This window comes from Phyllobates terribilis, unplaced genomic scaffold, assembly GCF_046119375.1.
Source record: "Phyllobates terribilis strain yellow unplaced genomic scaffold, ASM4611937v1 Scaffold_4__5_contigs__length_816908805, whole genome shotgun sequence".
Taxonomy (NCBI): Eukaryota; Metazoa; Chordata; class Amphibia; order Anura; family Dendrobatidae; genus Phyllobates; species Phyllobates terribilis.
This window is the reverse complement of record NW_027362764.1, coordinates 447,056,696-447,083,463: the sequence shown is the minus strand read 5'-3', so window position 1 is coordinate 447,083,463 and position 26,768 is coordinate 447,056,696. Positions and strand designations below refer to the sequence as shown.

Below are 26,768 nucleotides of genomic sequence, written 5' to 3'. Positions count from 1 at the left end.
TTCTATCTATCTAATCTAAGTATGATGCCCTATTCTTTCTGTTCTAAATTGTTGGGTATCGGTGTATGCCGCTGATGAATTGCCGGCTGGCTTTTTTAAAGAGATGGGTGCAAGAATATCGGAGGGCACTAGTGTGTTCCAAGTGCCCTGCTATGTTTTTCATGCACCCTCCTATATACCCAGCCTGCCTGTCTGCCTATATATTCTGCCTGCCTGACATTTAATTGAGCACTGTTCCCATCGATTTTGGCCATTTTTGACCTTTATCCAGACCGCCGGGGGGACCGCCAGAAAAATGCTCGAGTTTCCCATAGACTTACATTTGGCTCGTTGTGTTATGATCTGCTACAAGAACTAAGGAAAGAAAGGGAATCTGTCCCTACAGTAAGAATAAGCTCATTCCCTACGTTGCAGCGGGCGACCTGTTCCTTGTGAACAGACCCACCTTCGTCCTCAGCTAGTCTGAACGCAGACCTATAGAATGAAGGGAGGGGTCCCTAAAAGAACTAAGGACTGGGACAAAATTGGACTCCTCCTAGCAGATGTAGTAGCGGAGCAAAAAGACAAACAGACAAAAAGTACATATAGGTCCAAAGGACCAAACGAACTAGAGAGATAGGTACAAAGGCACATGGCTAGATAGAGAGTCAAATAACACTGAAGTCCAGCAAAGCCAGAAGGGTGGAGCTGGAATAAATAGGCAGCAGGTCACGTGACCACAAAAGAGAAAAAACCTAACAGGAGGGTTCGAACACGTTGCTCGGGACGAGCACCCAAGTATTCCAATGTGCTAGACCCGAGCAACAAGCACCCGAGCATTTTAGTGCTCGCTCATCACTAGTGACAGTCATTACTGGTTGGTGACACTTCTAGACCCACGCTACAAAGAGAACTTTATATCTCTTATTCCTGAGAGGGACAGATCAAAAAAAATGAGGCTGTACCAGAAGGCCCTTGTTGCAGAACTATTAAAAAAAATTCCCATCTGAAAACGCTGGCGGCAGATTTCACAGTTCGTTGGACAACCAAAGAGTACAGGTGAGAGAGACACAACTTCAATCTGACAGAGGCAGGGAAACACTGTCAAAGTTCTGGGAGAATTTTCACAGCCCCTCCCATCGCACAAGCCATGAGGCGCGGGGTACTCTCACAAGGAGTGCAAAGTTTGGGAAGATGCTGAGGGAGTACCTTGCCGACTGTACCAATGTCCTCCGTGATTCCTCTGTGCCTTATAATTATTGGGTATCCAAGCTAGATACGTGGAATGAACTGGCTCTCTATGCCTTGGAGGTCCTGGCCTGCCCTGCCGCCAGCGTTTTATCAGAGTAGGTTTTTAGTGCCGCTGGTGGAATTATAACTGATAAGCGCATCCGCCTGTCAACTGAAAATGCTGCCAGGCTGACTCTTATAAAAATGAACAAGGGCTGGATTGGGTCAGACTTCTCAACACCACCAAATAATAGCAGCGTAACATAAACTCAAATCCAGTGTCTTTTTTTGGGAGGTGTATTCCTATGCACCTCTTCAAACCCACACATGGGTATACGCTTCCTAATTTTGGCTATTTGCTCTTGTCCTCCTCCTTCTCCTCATCCTCCACCACCATATCACTAGGGTAGCCGTGGTCCGTGATGCAACACCCACATAATTTTTTAAAGGGTGTCTATGATGCCTGTAAAAAATTTTTTATACAGTATGTTCATGTATACCCCCCAAGGGTAAATGTTTGTCAGCCCATACAGCGAATGGGCATTACAAGTATAGGAGCCCCGCTGCTTTCTAATGGGAAATTTTTTTTATGAGGTCCTCCTCCACGTCTCTTCGAAGGGGCATTGGAGTACCTCCAAATTTTTGGCAACCCTTGCATTCTCTGCATAGACAAACATAATGGGAGACCCAATTCCTAATAATGGGAACATTGTTTTCAGGAGGCCCTCTGACCTCCACGTCTCTTCCAAGGGCCACTGAATTGCCTCCAAATTTTTGGTAACCCCTGCATTCACTGCATAGGCAAACACAATGGGAGACCTACTTCCTAATAATGGGAACATTGTTTTCAGGAGGCCCTCCTCTAAGTCTTTTCAAAGGGATATTGGAGTGTGTCCAAATTTTTAAAGTGGTATTGGGGTGCGTCCAAATTTTGGGTAGCCCTGCCACTCACTAGATACGCAATAACAATATAGGAGACCCTCTCTTTAGTAATGGGAACAATAAAACATAGCCGGCTGATGGCTTTCTAAGAAAAGTGAGGGCCGACTGCTGACCCTTTAAGAATAGTAAAGGCTGCCTGATGACACTATAAAAATAGGATTTGTGACTTTCAGAGTCCCTCCTTCATAAATGAAACACGATGTGTCTGATGATATCTCACACACCACATGGCCAGATAAGGTTGTAAAGTGTTAAAAGGACATCTCCCAGTGAATGCATTTGTCACGGTTGAAAGCAATGCAAAAGTGAAAAAACGCATCAAAAACGCTGTGAACATAGCCCAAGGTGTGGCGGAGCATTTTTATTTTTGGTTATTTATTTTGCTATATATACAAGTCATTACCCTGGAAATAATGTTCCCCAGGAAAATCCATTTTGGCTTTGTTTTTGAATGTTTTATGTTTTATTGCGAGTCCGTAAAAGTGGCGTAATACCTCTGACAACATTGTTGACAGAAGTGACCTCGGAGTCAGAAATGCTTCCAGGGGTCTTCCCCATGCTGATCCCATGTCATTTGAGCACTGTTCCCATCGATTTGGGACATTTTTAGGCCCACTGCAGACCGCCGGGGAGAGCCGTCTGAAAAATGCTCAAGTTTCCCATAGACTTACATTGGGCTTGCTGCTCGGGTCGAGCACCCGAGTGTTCCAATGTGCTCGACCCGAGCATCGAGCACCCAAGCATTTTAGTCTTCTCCCATCACTAATGAAAACTCATGTTTATGCACCACATATTTCCTGCAAGGTCTGGACATAGGCTGTCATAGTACCATGTTGCATCTGTAACACCTGCAGTAAGTACAGACCCATCTTTGAGGCACTACCCAAATGGACTTTTAAGGGGGACAAGCCTGTCTTTCTATTTAAAGTGTATCTGACTAAAAAGAGTGCACTCTACTCAGTTCTTCCTGTGTCCATAATGGACTTTTGAATTTTTTGTTCATGTGTCCCATTTAATCTCCAGAACACTATGTTGTTCTTTTCATTCCCATAATACTCAAGTGTACAAAGTTACTCATCTTGTAGGATGCTCAGATATAGCTCAGCATTGAGACCACCATCAATCCTCATCAAGTATCCAACATCTTTGGATGTGAAACTACCCCATATCATCAGGCTACCTCCACTGATCTTGACAGTTTCTTCAATTTATCGATCCGTTAGCCCCTTTTTCCCCTGTTTCTTCCAGACCCATTTACACCCATTAAAGCCTAGTTTATTGATTTTTGTCTTGTTGCTTTAAATAACCTTTTTCCAATCTTCCACTTTTTGTACTTTTTTGCAAACTCAAGTTGACACTTCTTATGACAATATTGAAGTCGAGTTTTCTTCACCTTTTTTCAGGCCACCATTTCAGACTTGTGTAACGTGCATTGCACGGTGCTTGCATGGATGTCTGTGATCTCACTATTACAAACCATACAAGAATCCTCCACTGTCATGTTTGTCATACCAGAACTGATAGACCTTGTGATGAGCCGACTTGTTGACTCTGAAAATTTGCCTGGACGTACACCTCTTGGCTTTTGAATGGACAGACTTCATTTCACATTCTTCCAACTGTCCTGGAACATATTGTACTTGATGCTATATGAGAGACTGCTATCGATGAGCTAGGTGATGCTGTTTCTTTTTTCTTAGAAAATCTTCTTCATGCCTGCTCCTTGATTCAAATCAGTGACCTTTCACTTGGGAATCAACCTAATAACTCACCGAGCTATTAGGGAATGTGAGAACAGGTTGTAATTTGAAGTATATAGGATGAAAAAGGTTTTTCCACCACCAGGAGCAAAACAGTAACAATGCAGTGACATGACAAGAATCTGCATAACTATTTTTATGCTAAATACTAGCAAGTCAAATTTTTGTATTAGATAGCCTAGATGATTGTCTATAAAATGATGGTAGTCTCACGTTTGAAGCACTAGTAGTTGGTGAGTAGTGATGAGCGAACATGCTCGTTACTCAGGATTTATGAGCATGCTCTGGTGTTTTCTGAGTATCTTCAGCGTGCTCGAATGTTATGTTTCAGTCACTGTGTGTGCATGATTTGTGACTGTTTGACAGCTTTAAAGCGTGTGAGGAATGCCTAACAAACAGGCATTCCTCACATGTATTAAAGCTGTCAAACAATAGCAAATCATGAATACACAGTGACTCAAACATAACATTCAAGCACGTCGCAAATACTCGGCGAGCACCTGAGCATGCTCGCAGAAAGGGTTAAAAAAACATGCTCGCTCATCACTACTGGTGAGATATGAAGCCTGAAAGTCAAAAGTTCAAAACATTGTTACCCTTGTGCTCATTACTGTATAGAAACATGTATGTGCATGGTAGTAATTTATAAACAGTTAATGATACCTAACATCTTTTTAGTGAGTTATGAAATTGTTTTTCTGTATTAACAAAATCGTTTTTGTCTTTACTTGCAGGTATAGCATTGACCGTAACACGGACTTGGAAAGAACTTTTAATATATATTCAGAAAATGGTTCATTAACCTTAGCAAAAACTCTTGACCGTGAAATGACACCATGGCAAAATATCACATTAGTGGCTACTGAAACAGGTGAGTTTAAGTTTCAAGCTTTCAAGTAAAAAAAAATACAGGTGCTTCTCACAAAATTAGAATGTCATCAAAAAGTTAATTTATTTCAGTTCTTCAATCCAAAAAGTGAAACTCATGTATTATATAGAGTCATTACAAACAGAATGAGCTATTTCAAGTCTTTATTTCTTTTAATGTTGATGATTATGGCTTACAGCCAATGAAAACACAAAAGTCATTATCTCAGTAAATTAGAATAATTAACAAAAAACACCTGCAAAGGCTTCCTACGCATTTAAAAAGGTCCCTTAGTCTGTTTCAGTAGGCTCCACAATCATGGGGAAAACTGATGACTTGACAAAGGTCAAGAAGGCAGTTATTGACACAATCCACAAGGAGGGTAAGCCACAAAATGTCTTTGCTAATGAAGCTGGCTGTTCACAGAGTGCTGTATCCAAGCATATTAATGTAAAGTTGAGTGGAAGGAAAAAGTGTGTTAGAAAAAGGTGCACAAGCAATCTGGATAAGCGCAGCCTGGAAAGGATTGTTAAGAAAAGGCCATTCAAACATTTGGGAGAGATTCACAAGGAGTGGACTGCAGCTGGTGTCATTGCTTCAAGAGCCACCACACACAGACATATCCAGGACATGGGCTACAAGTGTCGCATTCCTTATGTCAAGCTACTCATGACCAATAGACAACGACTGAAGCATCTTACCTGGGCCAAGGAGAAAAAGACCTGGACTGTTGCTCAGTGGTCCAAGGTGTTGTTTTCAGATGAAAGTAAATTTTGCATTTCATTTTGAAATCATGGTCCCAGAGTCTGGAAGAAGAGTGGAAAGGCACACAATCCAAGCTGTTTGAGGTCTAGTGATGGTTTGGGGAGCCATGTCATCTGCTGGTCTAGGTCAGTTGACTAGTGCAGCTTTATTTTTCCGGTTCCCAAAGTTAAGCCAAACCTGAGGATCGCAGGCCGCACTCACTGCTACCTTCTAGTACTCCGTGTCTTTTGGCCTTTTTCTCTGTAGTCTCTGCCCTTAAATGAGTTAAATAATAGAGTGAGGGCCCTACAATATGAATAAATGAGGGCACTCACAAATGAACACAAGAGGCACCTCCAAAATTTCTAGAGGAGGGCACTTCAAAATGTATGTTACAGGGCCACATGAGGGCTCTCACAAAACTCAGATTTCATGCCTACTGCAGGCCCTCTGAACATATGAATTTAGGGCCGCAGTATCAAATGGTGGTGGAGGAGTAGGAGGAGGAGCAGGAGGAGAAGGGTCTAGCCCAACACTACAATGGGCACATTGTAAACTGCTATGGAATATGTATTCCACTATCTGAGTGTTAATGATGGAGGGACCGCCCAAATGTCTAAGTAACAGCTGTCCCTCCATGTCACAGAGCCACCTGAGGCCTCTCAGGTCAAAGATCAACATACCTACTGGTACGTTCTAGCTGTGCTTGTAAAGTGCTGGGGAATAGCAAACTAAAAATTATGTATGACAGAGGGACCTACAAAATGGATAAGTCAGGGCCCTCCCAATTGTAAAAGGCGAAAAAAAGCCACAACAGTACGTGTGAACAAGCGCTAAAAGGCATATTTTTTTGGTTTCTCTGGTTTATTTAGCCTTCTATGCAAGTGATTATGCAGGAAAAACTGTTTCTTAACCTTTTTGGCCTGTTAAATGCAATTTAGCTAAGGTTTGGTAGTTTTTCTTGTGTGTCTGTAAAAGTGGCGTAATACTGCAACAAACGTATTCCCAGAAACCATGTGTGAGTCAGAAATACATGCAGGCATATTCTCCAGGCTCTTCCCATTCTGTTTCATCCCTTTCCCATCCATGTCAGCCTTTTCCTCGGGCCCCCAGAACCCTTTGTAGGGTCCAGAAGAAAATTACTCGCATTTCCCATTGACTTACATTGTACTCGCTATTCGGAATGAATACACAATTATTACAAAGTACTCGTTACGAGTATAGTGATTTTGAATATTACGGTACTCGTTCATGACTAACCACCACCTCCTCCCGCTGACTATTCAAAGTGTGCTCCAGCATGCATATGACCGGAATAGTTATGCTGATGATGGCATCGTCAGCGCTAGCCATCTTATTAGTCATTTCAAAAATGTGCAGAAGGGTGCAAAGGTCCTTTATCTGTGTCCACTCTTCACGTGTGATTTGCCCCACGTCCATATTGGATTGACCCAGGCTATGCAAAATGACATACTGCACCAGGGCTCATCGCTGCTGCCACAGTCACTGCAACATGTGCAAAGTTAAATTACACTATGTCGGCATATTGCATATCAACCGGTTAACCAGTAGGCCGAAAGAACTCTATTGCAATGCAAGTTGATGACCCACGGGTTGCAAGAGGAGGAAGTGAGCATACAGCGACCGTGGTTTCTACAGCAGCGCATCCATGCTAGGATAGTCGTGAGGATATGAGTCATGCAAGGCACTTGTGTGATGTTGCCATGGCATAGAGCCGCCACTAGATTCGCACCATTATCGCACATGACTTTCCCTGGCTTCAGGTTTAGTGGAGACAGCAATTGCCCAAACTTGGCCTGGATAGCTGTCCACAACTCTTGAGCTGTATGACTGCGATCTCCAAGGCATATTAATTTAAACACTGCCAGATCGCGGTGAGCCTTGGCTGCGCAGTACGGAGGAGGGAGAGATTCTCTCTACAATGTTGGAATGCATGTCTCATTAAGACAGAGGTTGAGGGTGCAGGTTGAGGCCCTAGAGGAGGTGGAAGCATTGGAGGAAGTGTTAGATACAGAGGTTTGTCCCACAAGCCTTAGGGATTCCAAGACTTAGTGTCTAGTGGTTTATTTCTCCATCTGCTGGTGTATAATGGTTTAGTTCTTCAACCCTAGGTGTTTAGTAATTTAATTCTCCAACCCCTGTTTTCTATTAGTCTAGTTCTCCATGTTATGGTGGGTAGTGGTTTAGTTCTCCATCCCCAAGCGCCCTGCGAGCCCTAGGGATTCCAAGACTTGTGGAGAAGCCCATTCCCCACTGGCCCCCACAGCCACCAGAGACACTCAGCGCCCAGTCAGCGAGATGTAATGCCCCTGGCCATGCTTGCTTTTCCAGATGTCAGTGGTGAAATGCACCCTGTCAGATATAATTTTTTTCAAGAAACGGGTGATGTTGTCTGCACCATGCTGGTGTAGCATAGGCACATATTTCTTAGAGAAATAATAGTGGCTGGGCAGCTGGTACTGGGGGACTGTGACGGCCATCAGCTTTCAGAAACCACCTGTATCCACCAGGCAGAAAGGCAGCATTTCCGTGGTCAACAGACTGGAGGTGGTGAAGTTCAAGCTCTTTGCTTTGGAATGTGAAGGTGGAAACAATCTTTTATGTGACCACATCTGCAGGACCGAGGGCTGGCTGCTGTGCTGAGAGAGGGTGTAGTAAACTGCTGAACTGTGAGAGAGGTGCAGGCGGAGATGTTATGGTGGATTGATAAAGATGTGGTGTGCTCGGTGTCTTCGATTTTTCAAAAACCGCAGGCATGTGCACTTCCATAACAGGTGATGGTCTCTCACTCACAACAGCTGAAGCGGATATACAAGTGGAGGATCTGTGGCCAGAGACCTGTGTGAGAACATTTGCCATGGTGACGGAGGAGCATCAGTTGCACATTTCCATTCTATCCTAAACTCTGCTGGCTGACTAATCCACCTGTCACCCCATTATTCCATGGCTTCTCCCTTCTGTAAATCCTTGCTCTTGCTCCCTGTTACTCAAAGACTCCAATTGAAAACCCTAATTTTGGCATACAAGGCCATCCAAAATCTGTCTCCTCCATAGATCTGTGACCTCGTCTCCCAGGACTTACCAGCACGCCACCTCCGATCCTCACAAGATCTCCTTCTCTGCTTCCCTCTTATCTCCTCTTCCCACAATCGCATACAAGATTTGTCCCATGTATCTCCCCTTCTCTGGAACTCTCTACCCCAACAACTCAGACTCCTTCAAAAGGAACTTGAAGACCCACCTTTTCTGACAAGCGTACCATCTGCAGTAACCCTCGCTCTACCCTCACGACCAGCTCTGCCCTCACCTACTGTATCCTCACCCATACTTTGTAGAATGTTTGTGAGCCCTTGCGGACAGGGTCCTCTCTGCTCCTGTTCCAGTCGGTGACCCCTTTTTACATGTAAAGCGCCATGGAATAAATGGCACTATAATAATAACTAATAATAATAATTATACTATTCATGCTGTTGGTCAAAGGATGCAACTTTTTATGGTGTCTGCCCTGAATTTCAGCTGTTTTGGCGGCTTTTGGGGCCCTTTGATGGTGTTGTGTATGCATTTGGTTTTGTCTCCCATTGAATGCAATGGAATTCGAGTATGTTCGTAGAACTGTTCAGAGAACATTGGCAAGTTCGCCGATCTGAAACAAATCGAACTTTGAGGCCAAGAGGTGCAGAATCTTGTAGAAACACTGCAGAAATTCCTGCAACCAAATACTGATTGTGCGCATATTTACAATTTACTGCATTTACACATCCGTGTGACACCTCCTAGTGCTGCCCAGTTTTTGTTCAGACAGTACAGACCCATAGAGTCTAACTGACCCGAACACACATCAGTTTTAAAAAAGGATTAATCTCTGCCGGTCTGCACATCCTATTCTCATGGATCTTGCAGATCCTACTTGGCTATTAAACTCTATAAGAATCCATGTAAAACAGATTACATACTGAACACATGCTTTGTATATTAGGGTTACAGTTTCATCTGTTTTTAACAGAGAGATTAAGAGTCAATGTATAAAAAAAAACGTTTAGATAGTCTACCTACTTCAGTGAAAAAAATGAGTGAGAAAAAAACAGAAACAACTAGGATGCGTGTAAAAAAACATTGGTTTATGTATTTTGCATGGTAACACTCACACTTACAGTATGTGTGACTGTTGCCTCAAACTAAAAGGCTGGATAATGCACTGCAAAACTTAAATAACAAACTGTATTATCTAAGTGATCAAGGAAAACTGTCATTATTTGTACCAACAATGCCACATAGAAAAGAAAAACAATGACAAAATTGACGTTTTTGTTCATCTCGCAAAAGAAACCCTAAAATAAAATGTGTTTGAAAAATGTTAAACTTTTATTTCTCAGAATGAAACTACACAAAAATTGATTATTTTCTTTTCTCAGTGTATTTATTATACAAAAGTTAAAAAATAAATAATTTAAACTTTAAAAGCTTTGTATTACCTATTCATAATGACCCATAGAATAAAGTTAATAAGTTGCAGCATACAAATAACAAAAAATTAAAAAGGAAAAACAGAATTACTGTTGTTTTTTTCTTTTTTTCCCTATAAATAGTTAATAAACATTAGCTATTAAAGCAAATAGCAGAGAAAAGGAAAAGATCTTCAGGCACCACTATGTTATATGTGAGCATTCGAACTCCAGCAGTGGTATCGGACAGTAATGGAGGTGCAAAGGCTGAAGTGTAACATCCAAGCAAATAATAGAAAATTGAATAGCAGCACTGACCAAGTGCTTTGGTTTTGAACTTTTTATGCATAATGACCTTCATTACATTTGGAGGAAAAATGGAGAATCTTGGAAGCATCATGTTGTGGGGTTGTTTTGCTGCAGGAAGGACTGGAGCACTTCACAAAATAGATGGCATCATAAGAAAAGAATATTATGTGGCAATACTGAAGCAACATCTCAAGACATCAGCTAGGAAGTTAAAGCTTGTGCGAAAATGGGTCTTCCAAATGGATAATGACCTGAAGCATACAGCCAAAATGGTAACAAAGTGGCTTAAGGATAACAAAGTCAATGTTTTGGAGTGGACATCGCAAAGCCCTGATCTCAATCCTATTGAAAATTTATGGGCAAAGCTGAAAAGGCAGGTGCGAGCAAGGCGACCTACAAACCTGGATCAGTTACACCAGTTTTGTCAGGAGGAATGGGCCCAAATTCCGACTAACTATTGTGAGAAGCTTGTGGAAGGATATCCCAAACGTTTGACCCAAGTCATTTAGTTTATGGGCAATGGTACCAAATACTAATGAAATGTATGTAAACTTTTGAGTTTGCAGTAAGTAATAAAAATGCCTTAAAACATTCTCTCTTACTCATTATTCTGGCATTTGGCAAATACACTGCTCAAAAAAATAAAGGGAACACTAAAATAACACATCCTAGATCTGAATGAATGAAATATTCTCATTGAATACTTTGTTCTGTACAAAGTTGAATGTGCTGACAACAAAATCACACAAAAATCATCAATGGAAATCAAATTTATTAACCAATGGAGGCTTGGATTTGGAGTTACCCCCAAAATTAAAGTGGAAAAGCACACTACAGGCTGATCCAACTTTGATGTAATATGCTTAAAACAAGTCAAAATGAGGCTCAGTATTGTGTGTGGCCTCCACGTGCCTGTATGACCTTCCTACAATGCCTGGGCATGCTCTGATGAGGTCGCGGATTGTCTCCTGTGGGATCTCCTCTCAAACCTGGACTAAAGCATCCGCCAACTCCTGGACAGTCTGTAGTGCAACGTGACGTTGGTGGATGGAGCAAGACATGATGTCCCAGATGTGCTCAATCGGATTTAGGTCTGGGGAACAGGCGGGCCAGTCCATAGCTTCAATGCCTTCATCTTGCAGGAACTGCTGACACACTCCAGTCACATGAGGTCTGGCATTGTCCTGCATTAGGAGGAACCCAGGGCCAACCGCACCAGCATATGGTCTTACAACTTACAAGGGGTCTGAGGCTCTCATCTCGGTACTTATTGACAGTCAGGCTGCCTCTGGCGAGCAAATGGAGGGCTGTGCGGCCCTCCAAAGAAATGCCACCCCACACCATTACGGACCCACTGCCAAACCGATCATGCTGAAGGATGTTGCTGGCAGCAGATCGCTCTCCACGGCATCTCCAGACTCTGTCATGTCTGTCACATGTGCTCAGTGTGAACCTGCTTTCATCTGTGAAGAGCACAGGGCGCCAGTGGCGACTTTGCCAATCCTGGTTTTCTGTGGCAATATGCCAAGCGTTCTGCACGGTGTTGGGCTGTGAGCACAACCCCCATCTGTGGACATCGTGCCCTCATACCACTCTCATTGAGTCGGTTTCTAACCATTTGTGCAGACACATGCACATTTGTGGCCTGCTGGAGGTCATTTTGCAGGGCTCTGGCAGTGCTCCTCCTGTTCCTCCTTGCACAAAGGCGGAAATAGCGGTCCTGCGGCTGGGTTGTTGCCCTCCTATGGCCCCCTCCACGTCTCCTGGTGTACTGGCCTGTCTCCTGGCAGCACCTCCAGCCTCTGGATACTACGCTGACAGACACAGCAAACCTTCTTGCCACAGCTCGCATTGAAGTGCCATCCTGGATGAGCTGCACTACCTGAGCAACTTCTGTGGCTTGTAGAGTCTGTCTCATGCTTCCACGAATGTGAAAGCACAACCAACATTCAAAAGTGACAAAAACATCAGCCAGAAAGCATTGGAACTGAGATGTGATCTGTCGTCCCCACCTGCAGAACCACTCCTTTATTGAGGGTGTCTTGATAATTGCCAATAATTTCCATCTATTGTCTATTCCATTTCCACAACAGCATGTAAAATTGATTGTCAATCAGTGTTGCTTCCTAAGTGGACAGTTTGATTTCACAGAAATTTGATTTACTTGGAGTTATATTCTGTTGTTTAAGTGTTCCCTTTATTTTTTTGAGCTGTGTATTAAAAACTATAGTATTCCTTATTGACCTAAAATGGGAAAGGTTTATTATGATTTCATGTCAGATATTGATAAAAACATGCATATGTGTCTTTTTATATAGAGTACATAAACTTCAGGTTTCAACTGTAGCTGCATGAAAAATTCAAGCTCCGCGCTCGGCAGCCTCATAGGGCACATACGCACTGCTGCTCCATTCTAGAAATTATAAAAGATACCCATTCTCCCTATCGGTGCAGGTCCCAGCAGACTCCAATCCACATGTTTTCCCTTATCATATTGATAGAGGATAAATTGTTTAAATTGAGCAACCACTTTAAAGTTATATTTTCCCCAAAATGGTGGCATTGAAAAATATGACTCATCGCGCCCAAAATAAAAAAACAGTCACATAAGTACTTAAAAAGAAAGTTCCTCTTTCATTTAAGATAATTTCTGAAGGCAGATTCTCATGCATATCAGTGTCCAGCCCATAGTCCCCCACAGCTCATTTACATGAGATAAAAACATAGTTTTCACCAGCATAAAACATTAGATCGCAGATATCAAAGTATAATTTCCTTCAGCTTCCTTTGAAATTAAATGCTATGGCAGGAGATGCAGGAGGACTCCACTTCTGACTCAGAAACATAAAATAGCTAGACTGAAGTTTGCCAAAATTTACATGATAAGTCAAAATTCTTCTGGGAAAGCATCTTGTGGTTAGATGAGATCAAGATAAAGCTTTTTGGTAAAGCACATCATTCTATTGTTTACCGAAAAATGAAATGAGGCCTTCAAAGAATAGAACACAGTACCTACAGTCAAATATGATGGAGGTTCAAAGATGTTTTGAGGTTGTTTTGCTGCCTCTGGCACTGGATTTTGGGTCGCAATTGTAGTGCCCAATGTCAGAAAGCTGGGATTGCATCCTGGGTAATGGGTCTTCCAGCAGGACAATGAACCCAAACATGCTTCAAGAAGTATCCAGAAATGAATGGAAACAAAGAGATGGAGAGTTCTTAAGTGGCCAGCAATGACTCCAGATTTAAATCCCATTTAACACCTTTGGAGAGATCTTAAAATTTCAATAATATAAGAGAAATGGAGCAGTTTGCAAAGAAGATTAGTCCAAAATTCCAGTTGAGTGGTGTAAAAAGCTTGTTGATGGTTATAGGAAGCTATTGATTGCAGTTATTTATTCCAAAGGGTGTGCAACCTAATACTAAGTTGAGGGTGCCAACAATGTTTTCCTTCTCATTTTTTGGGGTTTTGTGCAAAATTATGTCCAATTTGCCTTTTTTTATCTATTTTTTTCGTGTTGTTCCAATACACACAAAGGAAATAAATATATGCATGACAATACATGTATAATTGCAATCATTTTCTGGAAGAAACACTTCATTTTCTGGAACAATTTCACGGGTGCCAAAACTTTCGGCTATAATTGCATGTTATGGTAGTCAGGGTTACAGTTTCTTAAAAACTTTTATTGCATTATTATATAAAATTTATTTTGTGAATATAAATAAATGGCACTATCAATATTTAATTTTTAATTTTGGGCAAACTATTCTTCTTTTAATCGTAAAGGGGTGGTCTGGCACTCTATATAGTTATCCTTACACTCTCTCTATAACACGCTACACTTTTCCATTTTTAGCTAAGTTCTAAATGTGTTTTTGTACTCTACTTGTGACATTTCATTAGAGAAGAGTCAAAGGAGGCTGGGGCTGCAGTCCCTGCAGCATGCATCGCCCCTCCTGGAATAGGATGTCAACTGGGGGCAGCATTGCAGTTACTTACTAGTTTCTTGTATTGCTGCACCCTATGAAGATGTCCTGGATTCTAGGTGATTCTAGGTGATGGATTCTGTGGGAGAGGTGAGTGTTGCTCCCACATTCTGATTCTATCTCTGAAACTATCTCAAAAATTAGTAAGTAACTGGAGTGCTGCACCCTGATGACATCATGTTCCAGGAGGGGCAATGAACACTGGGGGAAGTGAGTGCATCCCCAGCCTCCTGTGATATCACATTTGACACTCATCTCAAACAAAACATCTCAAGAAGAACAATTAGAAAAACACATTAAGGGATTATTTGGGTAGGGAAAAGTGAGTGGTAATTTGTAATAAAGCAAATTACAAAACTGGTTAGGGTGTAAGGAGAGATATTTTAAATATATATTTTAAATGCTGGACTACCCCTTTAAATGCTTGGCATATTATGCAAGAATTTGCCAGTTCAAGTATATATTTTTGTAGTGACAAAGCATAAATCATTTTTAATAAAAGAATATGATATTAATAATTTTAAAGATATAAAAATGTAAAACGGTTGTCCAGGAAAGAACAATTAGTGACCTATCCATACGATAAGTTATCAATAGGATATCTGTGGGTATCTGACAGCCAGTACCGCCAACAAATAGCTGATATCTGCATCCACAGTCATCAAATATAAGCTGTGTTTGGGATTGAATACAGCAGTCCACACATTTCTTAATGGCTGTAGCTGTCCTGAATGCTGCTGATATACTGCCTCTGCAGGTGAATATTTCAACTAATCTTATTATTCCCAACCTCAATTATTATATGAATGACAATATGCACCATCTGCAAATTTATAATTATTAGTATTACTTTTAAAATTGCTTCTATTATAATTAGTTTGAGAATAATTGCAGTCTGCCTAATCGTCTAATCGGATAATCTTTTAATAAAATTTACTTTAGGTATGTTACATCTCAATTTATATTTAATTAGTTTGAATAATAATTTATCTTTTTTACGTGTATTTTTTTTAGAAAATCCCAAGCTTAACAGATATGTGCAAGTGTATATAAAGATACAAGACATTAATGATCATGCACCAGAATTTGCAGAACATTATGAGACCTTTGTATGTGAAAAGGCAAAACCAGGTCAGGTGAGTAAGAATTACTTTATTTAAAAACAATGCCTATTATTGGTTGATGTGATGGAGCTTGTGCAAATATCTACTGATACTAAAATTTTATGGCTAAAATGTTATGTTTTTTTCATTAAGTGTTAAGTGTTCAAATGCTATTGTTCTATGCAAACTGCCTTACTAAGCATCTCGACTGCAATTTAACCGTTAGCATAAATGATCTTAAGTAGCGTATTTTCGTGATAATACAGAGTTCAATAAATCCAAATCTGAAGGAAAATGGAGTTGTCATTTTCCATTTGCATAAATCTGTTAGCAGATTTAACAACAGCTTTATGGTCTGTAGGCACAAATTTTAGTTTTCACTCTCACATAAAGGGAAAGGAAATGCAGGAATTGTTGTGTAAGATTCTGATAGGCAAGTGTTTATTTTTCCTCCTGCATTTACTATGTTCACCAAAAGGTGGCAAGTGTCTAGTGGTCTCTGTGTAGTGGCTGTTGCCAAGAACTGCAAGTCAACTCATATTTAAGTGAACACACGCTGATCTACAGTACTCAACATACTCAACAGTGGTCACGACACAGGGTATTGTGCTGTGCTGTTCAGCTTTATTCAAGGTTTACTTCTGAACACTACAGAAACTGACAACAGCTGATCAGTGAAGGCGCCGGGTGTCAGACACACACTAATCTCATATGGTTGATGTAGTCTTAGAATAGGTTTTCAATATGTTATGCCTGGACAGTCCCTTTAAGATGTGTGAATAAATAAAAGATTTTGAGGTGAATTCCAAGTCAAAATTGACAATTAATATTTTAGACCCCCAGCTACCATGAAATTATATGAAACCCCACAATCAATATGCAGGAGGATGCCAAAGATACTGCCTAGATGCGAAAGTCACTTTTGACTGTGACCTGTAAAGGGTTAAACTGCAGGGATTGAAATTCTTCTCAATCCCTATGTGTGTCAGCTTGGCTTCAAATGCTGAACTCATGGTAACAGCACCTGCAAGATCAACATGATGCACATGACCTAATCATAATGGAGCTCACATTAACAACCACTCATGATGAATACATCATGGAGCAGAATGGTCTTAATTTCACATTGAATGCTTGCAAATACATTGGTATTTACACACAAATAGCACACAAATATGTGAAGTGCACACATGCTAATTCATACACACTACCCAGATGCAAATGTAGCGCCCCTAGGGTTCGGTTGCAACAGAGGTATTGCATCTCACCCAGAGGTGTGATATCTCACTTCCAGGTAAGGATGGAGTATGGCTCAGGACCCTAACACCCACATGCACTACACCACATTTCCGGGGGACAGGGCGACAATGCTCCCAAGAGTGAGCACAACTGTCCCTGTCCCTGGCTGGAGTAGGGGGAGGGAACACCTATAAAGGGGGAACCCAGTAGTGTGTGGGTGGGGAGAATAGATCCCGGGTGCACTGTATAGGGGAGTATAGATGGTGGGCACCATCTTAGCGTCAGAGTAGAAAGTAGTAGAAAGGAGAGAGAGAGCAGAGAGAGTAGGAGGCGGGGAGCAGAGGTTCTGCACAGGCTCTGCTCTGCAGGCAGGCCAAGTCTTAAGGCCTGGGCCTGGAGGAGATGGAAGGAAGGGAGAAGAATGAAGGATGCTCTAGGAGAAGACTGAAGGGACCCCAGGGGTGCGGACCGGCCAGTCGCCACAGCACACACGCCGCTACCAGAGTAGGGGGGTCAGGCCAAGAAAAGGGAACCGGATCCCTCATCTAGTGGAGGAGAGCAACTACCCTCAGCTAGTAACCGGAGGCCGTGGCACTGTACATGCACGGCCCCTCACTACACCCGTTAGGAAGGCACCACATAGGACCCAGGGAAACGGAACATACGTTTGCCTGCCAAGGCCCAAGGCAGCTAGATAGAAATGTGTTCCCTTGTGGGGTACGACAGGCTAGAGAAAAGACACACGAAGGGGGTCCTGAAAAGCACTCCAAAGGTACCTGGGAGTTGGCCGAGCCCCTCACCTTGTGAGCGCAGAGCGACGTGGGCAGCCATAATCTGCAGAAGTGGCTTGGAGTGTAAAACTGTGAGTAAAGACCCTGGACTGCATCACTGGACTCGGAGTCATTACTGCTGCTCCCGCGCACCATCGCCCCCACCATCTGAACTCACTGCCCTGAGGCTATACTCCTCCCGTGGCGAGTTTTACTACCCCCTGCTGCACACACAACATCAGCCTCAGCAGTCTGCCCACAGCGGCGGTTCTCAGTGACCGCAATCCGCGGGTGGCGTAGTCAGACGTTTAAGCATTACAAGACTAAGGAGACAGATCAGCCACTGGTTTGACCGCCCTGAGCCACAGGACCGAGTCGCCGCCACAGAGACTACAACCCCCAGCATTACACAGAGATCCGGCTCCGTGTATTCCCCTACACACACGGCCCAGGGGGCGTGTCAACTTTGGCGTAGTCGGCAGGATCGAAACCAACCCGTTATCATCGGGTATTGCGTGCCTAAGAGACTGTTTCACTGTATTGAATATGGCGCCCGCCCCAGAAGAACAGACGCCATGATGTGCACGCCAAAAGACAACAAGAAGCAACCTCCCATCGTGGGCCAGGTCCCAGAATGGCGCCAAAGACGGAGCCCACCCCCAACAGCCATGAGTGCGGCTGTAGAGATGTCCATCATGTGGGGGGGCTGCCCCTGAGAGTGATTGTCCGCAGATTGCCCCAGGACCACCCCCAACAGGGGCAGAAGGACAAGAAAACCGAGGGGCAAGGTGTGGTTTGGATCAGTCTTGGCAGACCACACCCGGAGATGACGAGCAGCACTAGCCCCAGTACCCGTGCCAGTGGCCTACTGCAGGCCGAAGCGGCTCCTTGCAGCCTCATGGAGCTGATGGCCCGGCTCCCCGGAGAGGACCCTGAATTCCTCCCGGCTGGACTGGAGGATTTGGACCGAAGGATGGTCCAGGTGCAGCGGGAGGCCATCGCGGGCTGGAGAGAAGAGATGGGCCGGCGGGTCGCAGCCCAGCAGCAAGAGGCGCTGCAACCACATGACAGCATGCCTGCCCCTGAGGACGGAGGGAGACCAGTGGAGGCTGAGCGCAGCACTGCAGAGGGAGCAGGTAAGGGGGATGCCCCTGATACCAGCCAGGACACCACCAACCTGCCCCTGGACCCCGTCGCAGAGCAGATCGCCCCGGACGCCGCTGCACCTCCTCCTCCGCTCCCGCTGCCTGCACCTAGGCAAAAAGCCACAAGCGCAGCCGCTGGACCATGTCCCACACCGTGCCCCTTGATCCCGGGTACGGCCGGAAGTGGCCCGCTCCAGGCCCGGTCGCAAGGCCTGATGTCCCCAGGCGCCTTCCAACAGCGAGCGCCCCCGGTCCCAGAACTACCATCCCTAGGGACCGACCTATACAGCCAGCTGGCCGGGCATCATGAAGAGCTGGTCCCCCTGCCACGCGGATGGGTTCACCCTTGCCACCGGAGGGACCTGTCCGCAGGGGCCGAAGCCCCACTTGCTCCGCTCCTGCCCACTCCGCAGCCAGTCACCAGCCCCAAGCTCCCGGATGAGGATATCCAGATAGAGTGGGACCAGACCGGGGAGGACATAATGGGGTTTTCACAGGAGACGCGGGCGGACGCAGCTCGCAGGTGGGAGTTCTGCCACCGTGAGATAGAACAACTAGAGAAGGAGAAGCAGGCGTGGTGCCAGAGGCAGGAACAGCTGCAGGCCCGGAGCGCGGAAGAGAAGACCCGGACCCGCCGGGACCCCCAAGCGGCACGCGGTCCCACAGTAACCGGGATCGTGGTCAAATTCCACCAGGAGAAGGGGTGGGGTTTTATTCGGGACCCGACAACCGACACAGACCTTTTTGTTAATAGAAGGGATGTGGAGAGTCGTCTGCCCGAGGTTAACCTGAAACGGGATCTCTTTCGGGGGGATCGGGTAACATACACCTGACACCGAGGTATGCGATGGTGGTACGCTCTCAACGTCTGGAGGGTGGAGGAGCACCACTACCCTGAACCCTGCTACACAGAGGATCTGGATGAACCTGAAGAGGATGAGGCGCAGGGATACCGCTACTAAAATGCAGCAATAAGAAACTGTAAATAGTTACCCACCAGAGCGAAGCAGTTTCGTGACACGCCGTTGCGGATTACAAAAAGTTTACCCGGTTAGGGGTTGTTGTCAATTTGCTTGTTTAAGTTACCCAAAAAGGGTCTGTGAATTATCCGGCTGAGGACTGGGAGCAGCCAACCCTTTTCTATCCGGCTGAGGACTGGGAGCAGCCAACCCTTTTCTGTCTGGCTGAGGACTGGGAGCAGCCAAATGTTGTAAATAATTGCACTTCTTAAGGTGCCCCCTTTTGGTTTTATATACACCTACCTCAAAAGACACTTGAAGGTGTTTAAAAATTTGCACTTAGTAAAATTGCACCTTGTTGGGTGACATGGACACCAGGTCGCGGCAAGGACTGTGACCTGCTAAAGGGACTTCGTCGCAAAAATGCTGCTGAGAATAGTTTGTGTTTTCACTGGAAGAAATATTTTATATACATCTATATGCCGAGAGTTATATATATATAAAAGAAAATTTTATATATATTAAAAAGTAAAGTTTAATAATGCTGAAAGCAACAGGAAAAGTTGTCTCCCATAAAGGGAAAAAGAGAAAAATGTTGAATTGTTTTTATATGGTTGCATTTAAAATCTTTTTGCATATCTTTGTTTACTCTGTTCCAGCCCGTGGACGTGCTGTGATTTACCAGGGGGGAATGTAGCGCCCCGAGGGTTTGGTTGCTACAGAGGTATTTCATCTCACCCAGAGGTGTAATATCTCACTACCAGGTAAGGATGGAGTATGGCTCAGGACCCTAACACCCACATGCACTACACCACATTTCCGGGGGACAGGGCGACAATGCTCCCAAGAGTGAGCACAACTGTCCCTGTCCCTGGCTGGAGTGGGGGGAGGGAACACCTAGAAAGGGGGAACCTGGTAGTGTGTGGGGGGGGAGAGTAGATCCCGGGTGCACTGTATAGGGGAGTATATATGGTGGGCACCATCTTAGAGTCAGAGTAGAAAGTAGTAGAAAGGAGAGAGAGCAGAGAGAGTAGGAGGCGGGGAGCAGAGGCTCTGCACGGGCTCTGCTCCGCAGGCAGGCCAAGTCTTAAGATAGAAATTGCAATACTGGAGAGAGGAGAAACCTTTACTCCCAAAATGAATGATAATAAAATCTATAAGTAAGTATTCGCCAAACAGACACATATAAGAGAAATTGAAAAAATTATTCTTTATTGAAGAAAATGTATGAATATCATATAAATTACAATCAAATTAAGTAATAAAATACAAGATAAGGACAAAAGGGGAGGGGGAGAGAGGATAGCTAGAGAATAGTATAATGAAATGACTGATATAGCAAAGAGACTAACACCCTAAAAAATGCATTCAGAATATGACAGATGTAAGTATAGGCAGCGTGGGAGGGAATGCTGGGAGTGTGAGGGTGCCTTGCACTCCCAGCATTCCCTCCCACGCTGCCTAGGACTCCATAGACATGACCCAAGGTAATGTAAGTTCCATATCTGGTCCTATTATTCACTGACATGCATATCTCCTTGTGCAATTATCATGGTTACAATCTATTTGATAGCATATAACCATTTTGATATTTACCTGCATGTATTCTACATGCAGGACTCTTTGACTCTATGCTAGACATGCTTTCAGCTTTTTCTAGAGCATCTGTAATCATTACTATCTGATATGGTCAGTGGTTGGATTTTTCATTCATAGGCAGTATACTTACATCTGTCATATTCTGAATGCTTTTTTTGGGGTGTTAGTCTGTTTGCTATACCAGTCATCTCATTATACTATTCTCTAGCTATCCTCTCTCCCCCTCCCCTTTTGTCCTTATCTTGTATTTTATTACTTAATTTGATTGTAATTTATATGATATTCATACATTTTCTTCAATAAAGAATAATTTTTTCAATTTCCCTTATATGTGTCTGTTTGGCGAATACTTACTTATAGATTTTATTATCATTCATTTTGGGAGTAAAGGTTTCTCCTCTCTCCAGTATTGCAATTTCTTTCTCCTGAACAGAGTTTTTTGTTTTTTTGTCTTGATTATAGGGATTTGCAGACCATGTATTATATGGTAGGCATATAGGTTTTCTAGGCCAAAGGCCTGGGCCTGGAGGAGAAGGAAGGAAGGGAGAAGAATGGAGGAAGCTCTAGGAGAAGACTGAAGGGACCCCAGGGGCGCAGACCGGCCAGTTGCCACCACATGCCCGCCGCTACCAGAGTAGGGGGGTCAGGCCAAGAAAAGGGAACTGGATCCCTCATCTAGTGGAGGAGAGCAACTAACCTCAGCTAGTAACCGGAGGCCGTGGCACTGTACATGCACTGCCCCTCACTACACCCGTTAGGAAGGCACCACATAGGATCCAGGGAAACGGAACATACGTTTGCCCGCCAAGGCCCGAGGCAGCTGGACCGAAACATGGTCACTTGTGGGGTACAACAGGCTAGAGAAAGGACTCACGAAGGGGGTCCTGAAAAGCACTCCAAAGGTACCTGGGAGTTGGCCGAGCCCCTCACCTGGTGAGCACAGCACGACGTGGGCAGCCATAATCTGCAGAAGTGGCTTGGAGTGTAAAACTGTGAGTAAAGACCCTGGACTGCATCACTGGACTCGGAGTCATTACTGCTGCTCCCGCGCAACATTGCCCCCACCATCTGCACTCACTGCCCTGAGGCTATACTCCTCCCGTGGGGAGTTATACTACCCCCTGCTGCGCACACAACATCAGCCTCAGCGGTCTGCCCGCAGCGGCGGTTCTCAGTGACCGCAATCCACGGGTGGCGTAGTCGGACATTTAAGCATTACAAGACCAAGGAGACAGATCCGCCACTGGTTTGACCACCCTGAGCCTCGGGACCGGGTCACCGCCATGGAGACTACAGCCCCCAGCGTTACACAGAGATCCGGCTCCGAGTATTCCCCTACACACACGGCCCAGGGGGCGCATCACATAAACAGTACATAGATGCATACTGACATACACAGAAATGCACCTGCAGTGCTCACATGTGCAGTATATGTGAACATGCAGACATATTAACAATTTGATCACCGCTTTGTCTTCGGACACATAGCTATTATCTCCATGTGCTAACCGTGTGCTCCTCAGTAGTCTCGCAACTTCAGCCTCCTCTCCTTAGCGGTGTAAGGTAGTAGAGAGAAGAGGGATACTTAGCGATCCAGGAGGCAGTACAGTGTTCTGAAGTCTCCCTTCAGAACAAAAGTCTGAACATATTGCTTTCTTTATAAACATATTCACTACCTTAATAAATTGGACTTTCTCCCCATATCAAAACCTTCTGTAGGAAGAAGTTTGTTCAGAACTGCAAAGGATATCACTTGCAGTATTTGTCTCCAGTACAAAACCATGTAAAAAGCATTTTCCATAGATTCGTTTGTAAGCCTTGATAAGCAATGTTCCTATTACCTATTGAATTGTTTACTTACTATGCTCATGTTTATTATCTTTCTTGATTTTCTCATTTATATGTTGTTTTAAAAATGTTAAGTGAATCGATTTAACCACTTAAGGTTGCAATATTTTTTTAAATCAATGTGTCTGGATCACATAACTTTGATTTTTCCAGCAACATACAATAATGATGATTTTTTATGCAGAATGACTAATATTTTTTTTAACCTCTTACCAATGTGGCCAATTTCTTTTTTCTTTTTTACTACAGTTCTTCCAAAAGCCATATTTTTTTTATTTTTCCTTTCATGTAGATGTGTGATGGCTAATTTTTTGCAGGACAAGTTGTACTTTTGAGAGCCTATTCATTTTACCAAAAACTATACTCCAAAACAGGAAAAGAATTCCAATTGTGGTAAAATTGCACAAAAAATCAATTCTGACATTGTTTTTTGGGAATTGTTTTTTTGGTGCACATTGTGTGCTAAAATGGACCTAAGACCTCATTTATATTTTGATAAATTGGATTTTTCTGATACCACATATGTTTATGTTTTTATTTTTGTGTTATCTTTATTCATAATGGAGGAAAAGCAGGGTGATGTGAACTTTCAGGCTGTGTGCCCACTATGCGTTTTTTAAGCGTTTCCGCAGCAGCAATTCCGTTGCAGAAATGCTTAAAAAAAGCTTGGTAGAAGGTCTGCTATGTTCCCCAATGATAATCCGCATGTGCAGTGCACAAGCTGTGGGAATTTCCGCTGTGGATTATCATTACGGAAAAATCCGCAGCACTACCAATTATTTTGCGTAATCGTGGCGTTTTCGCCGCCATTGACTTGCATTGAGTCGCTTAATATCCGCATGACTACATGTGCACATGCGGATATTAAGCGATTCAATGTGCAGATGGTACTCGGGTCTGGAGAAGAGGAGCCTCTCATCCAGACCCGGGTACCATAGTACCTGTAAAAAAAAAAGAATTCAAAATAAAAAAATACATTATACTTACCTTGTGATGGCCCTTGGTCTCCATAGAGATGCGTCCTGGCTTCCCGGCAGCTCGCAATGGTCTAAAAGGACCTGCGGTGACGTCATTTAGTCATGTGACGGGTCAAGCGACCGCTGATGTCAGCGGTCGCGTGACCTGTCACATGACTAAATGACATCATGGAAGGTCCTTTTAGACCACCGCGAGCTGCCCAACACAACGTACGGACCGGAAAAGGAGTCCAGGGGGCCATCGGAAGGTGAGTATAATGTTTATTTTTATTTTTTACCATTCTTTTACTATAACTTGGTCACACTATATAAATCCACGCCGGTTGCATGGATTTATATAGTGTGACAAAGTTGTCAAGCACTTTCCAAGCGATGCTAAAATCACTTGGAAAGCGCTTGACAACCTGCATGCGAAATCGCATGTGAAAAAATGCTTCACTTACGCTTGTGCCTGGCAGGAAAAACTCATGTAAAATCCGCATGCGTTTTTTCTGCCATGGAGATGTAGAAACGCTCAGGAAAAATCCGGAGCATTTCTGCATCGTGGGCACATAGCCTTAGGTTTTTTTATCCCATTTTTAATAATTTTTTTATTATTTACTGTATTTATTAGTCCCCTTAGAGGACTTGATTTTGCGATTGTCTGATTAATTGTACTCAGCCATACCACAGTATTTCTGCATGTAGCAAAAATCACGATCTTTGAAGCACAGCCACAGGCAACCCATTGATGCCTCGATATCACTTCATAGGAGATGGGAACAGAATGATGCGCCCCCGTGCCAGCATGCTGATAATGCCACTGTTAGAGTTTTGTAGTGGCAATTAACAGGTTAACTGTTGCTGGTGGAGCTCCACTTCAACCCCTGCTATGAGGCTACATGCCTTGGATGATCCTTTGGTAAGTTTTTGATGTTTCTGAAGCATTTCTGCACCTATTATGTAAATTAGGTTACTTGCGTTTTTACATGCGTTTTTGTGTGTGTTTTTTTACACACATTTTTAACGTGCTTTTGTCTCTTCTTAGTATGTCATGTTTTAAACAAAGATGTTTTGTTTTTGATACTTCCAGGTATTTGGCTATGACAAATCTTTATTGCTATACGTATGTGAGGATTGCATGCATTTTTGATTATATTCCGCAGCAGAAACACAGTAAAAACGCATGTGCATTTTTTACCTGTGGATTTTCCACATCGAATGCAAGTCTATGGGAAAAATCTGCACATAAAGCTCAGCATACCGGCAAGAAAAATTGAAATATTCTATTTTGAAACATGCACCACAGGTCAGTTCACGATGAGAAAAAAACATCGTGGGCATGAGATTTCTATCAATTCCATCCATTTTGCTGGAACTGTAAGACGCTGTGTTTTTGAAGCAGCAAAATAGGCACTGATAAAATCTCATTAAAAACTCATTGTGGTCACACAGGCTTAAAGTTACTTGCCAGGTATGAGGCATGCTCACCCCGTGAGCCTGTTCCATGCATCAGCTACTGACTTGGGCTTTAAAAGTACAGCAGATGTCGGTTAGGGCTCTTTCAAACATCTGGATATTTCCAGTACTGGAAAAATCAGTACCGGAGATATCCGTGTACGTATAGCATACGTGTGGCAACCATGTGCCGCCCGTGTGCCACATCAGCATCACATATACCGGCGCCTGGGAATCAGCGGTACTGTTCGTGCTGTTCCCAAGTGCCAGGTGCTGAGTGATGCCCTCATCATTGTCCCTTGCTTGCGCTGCAATCAGCGCTAGCAAGGGACAATATTGAGAGTAGTGTAAAAATAAGAATAAAATAAAAAAATCATTATACTCACCTGTCTTGAGGCGACCGCTACTCTCAACATTCTCCCTAGCTAGCACTGATCGCAGTGCAAGCAGGGGACAATGATGAGGGCAGAATTCAGCACTCAAAATTTCTTTAATAATTTTAATTAAGCATATTTAGAAAAGTTTCAGTATGTGACTGCCTATTTCTTTCTTAAATCACCACTCCAGCGGTTCTTTTTTTTTTATAATTTCACACTCTGAGTGGTATCACTATTGTCTATTACCTGCCCATAGAAAAATTTTTTCCAGCTGCCATCTTCTGCTCTTGCAGGATAATGATCTGTTATGCCATCTTGTGACCACAGCTCCTGACTGACAGCTAAGAGTCAAAAGTTCTCAAGAGCCTCAGTTTAGCTCTCATAGACTTAAATTAAGAAGAGGCTTCCGGTCTGTCCAGCAATCACTGGAGTAATCTGACAAGTCACAAATAGCAAAACAGGACTGGAGTAGCGCCAGTAACAAAAGAAAATGGGAGTATTGTACTGTAAGCAGAGAATATATATTATACTGATACCACTCTGGGCGTGAAATAAAAAAATGCCAGGGTGGTGTTTTAAATAAAATAAACAACCACATAATGATTGGTACTCTTTAACCCCTTAATGCATAATCATGAACTTATGAAGGTCCCAATTACCACCATCCTGGTACCCCCTCAGCTCTTTATAAGACAAATATTTTCAACATCAGTATAAGCAATCAGACAATCGCAGGTTTAAGTCCTGTAAGGGGACTCAAAGATAATGTTAAAAATATGAAAAAATTGTAAAATATATCAAAAATTTAAAAAAATAACATAAAAATTTTAATTAACCTATTTTCCCTATTTCAAAAAAATATAAATAAATAAACAGATTTGTTATTTTCCACATACATATAAGTCTGGTCTTTCAAACTTTATATTTTATTAAGCTATACAATAAAAGTCACAATAAGGAAAAAATGTCAAATTGGTATAATTTAAACTGTCACTGTGCCACACAAATAAGCCATTTCTCACACAGCTGTTT

The 26,768-nt window shown here is 43.3% G+C and overlaps 1 protein-coding gene across 2 annotated transcripts in view; it reads left to right on the top strand.

The window, feature by feature from the left end:
* LOC141265486 (cadherin-9-like) overlaps positions 1-26,768 on the top strand; it is a 567,900-nt gene that overhangs the window by 466,427 nt on the left and 74,705 nt on the right. The window contains exons 8-9 of one of the 2 annotated variants that reach the window (XR_012320104.1): positions 4,646-4,782; positions 15,297-15,413. Coding sequence is in view for 1 of the 2 variants with exons in the window: in XM_073678637.1 (XP_073534738.1) it covers positions 4,646-4,782; positions 15,297-15,418 (259 nt within the window). In the remaining variant the exon portion in view is untranslated. Of the gene's footprint in view, positions 1-4,645; positions 4,783-15,296; positions 15,419-26,768 lie in introns of both variants that reach the window. The other variant, XM_073678637.1, reaches the window with a different exon arrangement.